Source organism: Helobdella robusta, assembly GCF_000326865.2.
Source record: "Helobdella robusta unplaced genomic scaffold HELROscaffold_11, whole genome shotgun sequence".
In the NCBI taxonomy this organism is placed as follows: Eukaryota; Metazoa; Annelida; class Clitellata; order Rhynchobdellida; family Glossiphoniidae; genus Helobdella; species Helobdella robusta.
In genome coordinates, this window is record NW_008703617.1 from 4948164 (window position 1) to 4955861 (window position 7698).

A 7698-nucleotide genomic window follows, 5' to 3' on the forward strand; every position below is an offset into this window, starting at 1 on the left:
ACTGCAATCTCGCGTTTTGGCTTTGAAAGATTATAGGTACAGCTAGAAATAAAAGCAATGAATAGCATACGATGTTTGATTACATTTCAGTTTATATTTGCGTGGCTCTCGACAAAGTTTGCATTTGAAGTGCACTCGAGTTTTATCAAGATTTGTGACAAAGCTTCACGTTTAATAAATTTTTTCAATACTATATTTTGATCTTACTCCTTTTATCAATTTTTTTAATTTTAGTTCAAACAAATGTCTGTGGAAATGATGGATGGAAAAAAATTTGTGATATTTATTTGCATGCTGTTTGTAATTATAATTGCCTTCGTCCATTTCTATGGAAATAAATGGAGTACTTATACGAACTTTGGCTTTTATGTTGGCCAGAAACAGAATTCGAGCAATAATTTATTCAATTACTCTGATTACTCCGACTTTCATCTGGAAGATCTTTACAACAGGTGATCAAAATATTTAACTATTTAATGTCCAAAGATGTTGATCTTTTTTAAATTAAATTCAATTCGAGTAGATACGTGAGTGAGAATGACGTCACATGTAACTCGTCAGAGAGAGTGGGCAACGTTGGAGATGGGGGTTGGGATGTTTGTCTTCGAGGTCAGTACAATCTAGTCTCCCCATGTCTTGTCTATTCTTTTGGGTTAATTTTTTCATATTCAAATTTCAATACCATTCATAATATTTTTATTGAATTACAAAGAATAATGAGAAAAGATTTTATTCTAGTAATTTGAAAAGGCTGCATGCTGTAGTTTAAAAGCGATTTAGCACTAGCAGACTACTTCTGCGTCTTTGGACTTTTTTAATTTCGTTTCTTGTCTGTTGCAGTTAGTTTTGTTTTATCGTTTGTGTTGGCTATCATATGCTGTTGTAAAATGTGATACCTCTCTAACTATGAGTTTATTCATAAAATTTGACTTCCACTGTATGTTTGATATTTTATTAATGTGTGTTGATTTGAAAGTTTTGTACAACAGACTTCTTTGTAACGGTAGTTGCGTTTTATTGAAAAGCTATAGGAGTGAGTTAATTTAGAATAGCCAGTTTGCTGTTTTGACTTGTGTTGTTTGTTTCAACCAGGTTAATCTAATTAACTCAAACAGTAAGCACAAGATTTTCTATTCTTAAAAACTCATCCTTAGATCCTTCCTCTTTACCTAATTATAGACCTGTTACTAATAATACTTTCATTTCTAAAATAATTGAAAAAGTCGTTTATAATCAAATGTCATTTTATTTTAACTCTAAATCCTTGCTACCAGTATTTCAATCTGGTTTCAGACCTGCTCACAGTACTGAAGCTTTTTTACTCAAACAACATAACGATATCTTTCTCTCTTGTGGCAATAGTAATCTTACTCTTGATTTTTTTTCTGCTTTTGATACTGTTGATCATACTATTTTCTTGAGGCTGTAAGATCTTTCTTTTAATATTACTGATTCTTGTCTATCTTGGTTTTCATCGATGGCTAACGGGTAAATGTCATTGAAGGTCTGTATTATTATTTTAAAATTTGGTTTGCTAGCTCTAGTAAGCATCGAACGATTTCCACATTTTAATTATTTTTAACTTTATTACCAGGCAGACTTCGTACTGCCTCAATCGATAAATAAGACCTAAACTTTTGTATAAAATAATTTTAAAAGAAACAAAACAAATCCGTATTTAATAAAAAGAGCTAATTTTGAATGAAGCATAAAGTTTTATTATTATTTTCGACACATCATGTCGCTTACTTACAAAATAGAGTTTTCCGGAAAATTTAGCTATTTATAATGTTCAAATTTGATATTGACAGACACACACTGCTATGAAACAGTTTGTTAATCAATTTAAAACTTTCTCATAAACTAAATTTCTTGTATTGTTTTGTGGTGTGTAAATAAACAACGAAGAGTGAAGACGGTCCTTACGATTTATTTATGGTCATTGCAAAAGCCAGACGTACTGGAAATTGTAAGCGTTAAAAATGGAGCGGTAAATCAGTTGGAGTCACCGGTATTCGCGGGATTAAGACATCCTCTCTTTTGTGTTTTCTTTTTATGATTGTTGCTTCAATGATGTTATTTATCAGTTTTTTTCACAGCACAGCAAATCTTGTTCCATTACATTCGAGGTTGATTAATGTTACGCAGCATGTTGACAACTGACACTATTTTAACTGCAAATTGTAAGGTGGTAATCCAGACAATTTTAGTGAATTTAAAAACTCTGTGGGATAGTTGACTACGTCATCCTGGTTCATAACGGTGTCGACTGATTTAAAGGAAACCAACTGTCCTGGAAGAAAATTCTAAATGATCGCATTGAGATCCTCGACATCTTTATTTTTCACCGCCAATATTGATCGTTCCCTCAACCAATTATGGTTATTAAACTTTTGGGCTATATCTGGGTAAACACGCTTTTTTGAGTCTGTGATGTAACAGAAATCTATGGGTAACGTGATGAATTCGGTCGAGTTGTCCATTGCAATTTTGTTATTTCCAATGTCTAACAGTTAGAGTGTTTTTTAATACTGCTACAGATTTGATGATTTTAAGCATGCATTTAGTTCATCATCTACAGTTGATCGGGGAATAACTGGAACTCTGAAAAAAAACCACCTGACAACAGAATCATAGCCCCGCAAAAAATATTTTGGTTGTTATAAAGATCTTTCAAACGTTCTGTCCAGTGTTTCCAGTGACCTCTTATAGGCCATTGTGCATTCATCCCAAGCAATTAATTTGCATACCTGTAGGATCTTGGCTATTGGGCTATTTTTGGCGATGTTGCAAATTGGTTTTTCAGTGATTGTTTAATGGTAATTTAAAGGCAGAATGTGCAGTTCGCCCGTTTTTTTGCAGAGTCGCAGCCAAAGCCAACGCTAGAGCAACATCATTTCGGGATCTGATTCTCGCCAAAAGCAATGAAATTAAGAATGTTTTTCCGGTTTCTCCGGGAGCATCAAGGAAATAAATTCTACCAGATCATCTGTTCACAGCTTCTATCAAAATGTTGTACGCAATTTTTTTTGTTGATTTAATTGTGAAATATTTGTACGAACTGTTTCGGCCAATGCTTTAATGTCGTACTGTTGTTCTCTTTGCAACTCGTGGCTAAATGCATCGTGCATATGACGATTTGGTGCTGTCATTCACAAACACGACACTACTTTATTTACCATCAATAATGATGGTTATGATCAATGTCTCATTGTAAATTTCTGCAGTTATTTGTAGTGTAGGATTCAAGGTTTGACGGCGCACACGACATGAGCCACTTCGTCAATGTTAGATGAATTAAACCTCCTTGTGTGTTCACCGGCAGGTGTTTTGTCGGCTCGAATGATAATATTATGGATATCAAATAGCATCCAATTGCTATTTTAAACATTTTTACGAAATTGTTATTTTGATGAAAAAATATTTGTAATTCATGGACAATAGATCTCTTCATTGTTGGATTGTGGGCACAACGATTATCAACTTTCGCATCTGAATCGAACATTTGATTGACTGCCACGACCTAAGTCAGATTGTCTTCTCCTCGGCATCGTAAATTGTAAATAATCAAACTTTCTCGCTCACTTAGGTGTAAAGTGTCACAATAGCAAAATATCCAAAAAAAAGAGCACCATACTCTAAATGTCACTATCACAAAAAATCAATGAAGTAAAAAAAGTTCTCGTATATATAGATATCGTAACAAAATATCTGCTGTTTTTAGGGTTTTTCCGACAATTAATCAAATTTTTCTTATCTTTTAAACCTTTGCTAGACCTCCACGAACAATTCAAGACCAAGATAAGATAAATCCGTTCAGCCGTTCTCGAGTTTTAGCGAGACTAACGAGCAGCAATTGATTATATATATATATATATATATATATATATATATATATATAAAGTTACATTTTTAATAAATTTTGCAAGCAAATACTTTCAGTAAAAACACATTATATTTTTAATTGTTCCCTCAGATATACCTTATGATGGTCTTAATTAAAACAATTTATATCAGCCTAAAAAATTTTGATCAAGAAAACATAAATTAATAGACGAAATATGCTTACATGTTATAAAATAAAGTATTTATTTAATTAACACAGCATCAACAACGAATGGTCGTTTGATGACGGTATTGTACGATCATTCAAATGTTTGGTACGTGCCTTCGATCCCAGGTCGGTTTTGGTTAATTTTTTAAAAATTGAATTACATTAAAGAAAGTAAAGATAAATTAACAACATATATCTTGAGTAATAAATAAATATCTTTATATATAGATATATATATATTCGTTTTGTTAAAAAATGATGCTTAGACAGGCTTTTAAAACCTAACGACTGATGTCAGTATCAACTTTTAGGTCAAATGGTTATGAGTTCCAAGTCTTGGCTGCTGCAAAAGAAGACCCTTTAGCAACAAAATGAGATGTTTTGAACGGAGGACAAACGAGATCTCCGTCTCTGCTAAACTCAGTCTATTTTTTAAGAGCATCCGAAACAAAGATTAACATCTTTTTCAAGTAGGCTGGTGTTTTTCCTGTTAGACAGTTCTTTTTACCATGAGAACGATTTCAAATCGTATTCATTTAATCAGGACTGCTGCTGTAAAATTTAGAGACTCGAGCAATTAATCTAGCGGCACGCCTCAAAACCGATTGAATGTACATCAGTTAACTTTTATTGAATGAGAGTAATCGATCTACGTACAAACAAGGCTGGTCACCAGAATTTTTGTAGACTCTTCTGAGAGGTAACATCTGATCGCTCTTATTTTATGAAGCTGGTAAAATAATCGTTAACAGAAACATTAAACATGATTATTCATAGAATGGCCTGAGTCGAGAACGACGCCTAGATCAACAACTTTTTTTTGAAATAATCCACATTTTGCAATCTGCGCTGACTACCAAACCATATGTGCTGCTAGCTTATTTTTTCTGCTAAGGAATAACAAGCTCGTATTTTGTTATCTGAACCTATCGGAATCCATCATTGATACACCGTCCCTTGATTAACAACAAACTGAACCAGCATAAATTATATTGTAAAACAGTCATAATATTTTACATCCTGACCGTCATTAGTATGCCAATGTTAAATGAAAAAAATGAAACTTTTTGGTAATTATTTTAGAATGGTTAATATCAGCCAAATTAAGACTGTACTGAAGTGGAAGAAAAATGGAAAAAAGAAGGATGTGCCAGAAAACGGAAAGAGGACCTTACGGAGTAGACTGGATAAAGGTGTATTCAGTAAAAATGAACAAGAATAAAAAATTTATGATATGGACCAGAAAAGATTTGCAACAATATTTTTCTGGTGTCAATCATTTAATGGAAATTAAAAAAAAATAATTTCTTTAATGAAAAATTTATATGAATTTTTTAATTATTTTAATTTTAACTGTATTAACGTTTTTTTACTGTAATAAAATTAAAAAAATAACTTTTTTTATGCATTTCCAACCTCAGCATGAAAGTTCAGACACACAAAAGAAACAACTCGATATATTTCTATCGCGAGGGACTAGCTGGATCAAATAAATTCAACATTTATTTATGGCGGCTCAACACATTAAAGTCTTTCAGAGAAATTTTCAATGAAAAAAATGTAAGACGGTATCATAATTATAAACAGATATCATTTATTCTCATAAAAATTTTTTAGGTTACAATTGATTACCTGAAAATTGACATAGAGAGCTGGGAATGGGAGTCCATGGACACAGCCCTTAATGATGGTTCTCTGAAAAAAGTTAAACAGATTGGAATTGAATTCCATAGAACTGGTTCCATTACAAAAAGTTACTATTTAGAAAAATTAAATTTTTTCTCTCGTCTCCACAATGCTGGATTTCGAAAATGGCATACCCACTTGAACGTGCCTTGTGGTACAAGACTCTCAGATCTAACCAAACGTTCAATATATATATGCCACGAACTTTATTTTATAAATGTATTTTATTAGTACTATCTCTAGTTTTTATTAACAACCAATTTACAAATCATTTTCTTTGGGAATATGAATACATTTCAAATAAAATTGTATTTATTAGTACAAAAAAATAATCATGTGAGTGAAATAATAAAAGAAGTCATAATGAAGTAATCAGCCAATTGTTCAAAACACATTGATACACATTCCTTTCGTACGTTACAATCTATGTAATACTAATTCAATTCACGCTACGATAAATTTACATATAATTCAAGTGTGGCAAACATAGATTTATCCTCGTACTAGCCGTCAAAAAGAAACACTAGTATTTAATTTTCGTGCATGTTGTATCCAAAAATTGAAAACTTTTCGCTAGAATTGTTTAAAAAAAGCTGCTGTAACATAAATGCAGCCAAAATTCTCAGTTTTCCAATCGATCAAAACGAAAGAAGCCAGAAAAAAAAAATGTTTGCGTAATTGCATCGACAGGCTTGGTGTGACTACCGCAAATAAAGCATCCTACTCTTAAGCACCCCCCCCCCATTAATTTATACATCGCTGTTAGTACATTTCCAGAAATGTACTAATAGCGAAATGTACCCCGCATTAATTTATACATCGCTATTAGTACATTTCCAGAAATGTACTAATAGCGAAATGTACCCCGCATTAATTTATACATCGCTATTAGTACATTTCCAGAAATGTACTTAATCGGACCACCCTGTCTGAGAAACAGAGTGTCATAAGTGAAAAATAAAAAATAAATGCAGCGGATAGGAAACTTTAAAAAATAATTCGCATGAAGTAAACAAAACAAGAAATGATGTAGTTAAAAAACTAATTCGATTGAACGTGATAATAGTCTGCAAATTGTCAATCTAAAATAACTCATTCATAACTTTTCAATAAAACGCAACCACCACTTATTAAAAAAAATTTGAACAAAACTATCGATTCAACACATACTGAAATAAAATCAAGCATAGAGTTGAAACAGGAAAATTTCCCAATGCCCACCAGAGATCCACTCAATTTTTTTGAATAGACACATAATTAACCTGATATCATAAACATGGATATATATAATAATATATAATATATATAATAATGATATATAACAATAATATATCATATCTATGATCATAAAATATAAAACAACATATGACATTAACTAAAAGTTAACTTAACTTAAAAGTAAAAGATAAATACTGCTGACGTTATGATATTCAAAATTTGTTTTCTATCTATGGTAGCAACCGTTGTTTTATGTCGGCGGTTGACATTGGTGACGACACAAATTTAAACGGCTTTGTTATTTGTATAAAAATATATATATAAATGTTTTATATGTCGATAAAAATAATATAAAAGGTGAACATATAAGAAGAAAAAATTAACAGTTAGCTTAGTCTGTTTTGTGTAAAATGTAATGTTTTTGGATATCTTTTTTAATTCTAATAAATTCTATGCTTTATTTTAAAATAATATTAAATTTTTATAAATGTTGCCTTAAAATATTTTTAGTTTAAATAATTTTTAACAATTCGGGTAAAATACCGACAATATTATTTTTGATCTTTGTACAAAAGCATTTTTTGAGATATTTTTCGATGTTTTTTCTTCAATTTAAAATTTAAATTTTATTCAACTCATAGGCCGAGGCAAGCAGACTTGCCTGTAAAGCCAAGCAACAATTTAGAAAATTGTTTCCAAAAGACTACGTCACTGTTTCACGCTGTTACCAAGTGATTTGA

General features: G+C 31.4%; 1 protein-coding gene across 1 annotated transcript; it reads left to right on the forward strand.

The window, feature by feature from the left end:
* Positions 1-5184: 5184 nt before the first annotated feature.
* HELRODRAFT_167613 (hypothetical protein) lies at positions 5185-7698 on the forward strand (the record flags this gene model as incomplete). The annotated part of the gene is made up of 3 exons (XM_009013103.1): positions 5185-5247; positions 5672-5884; positions 7600-7698. 3 exons carry the CDS (start codon positions 5185-5187, stop codon positions 7696-7698), a joined length of 375 nt encoding a protein of 124 aa, XP_009011351.1.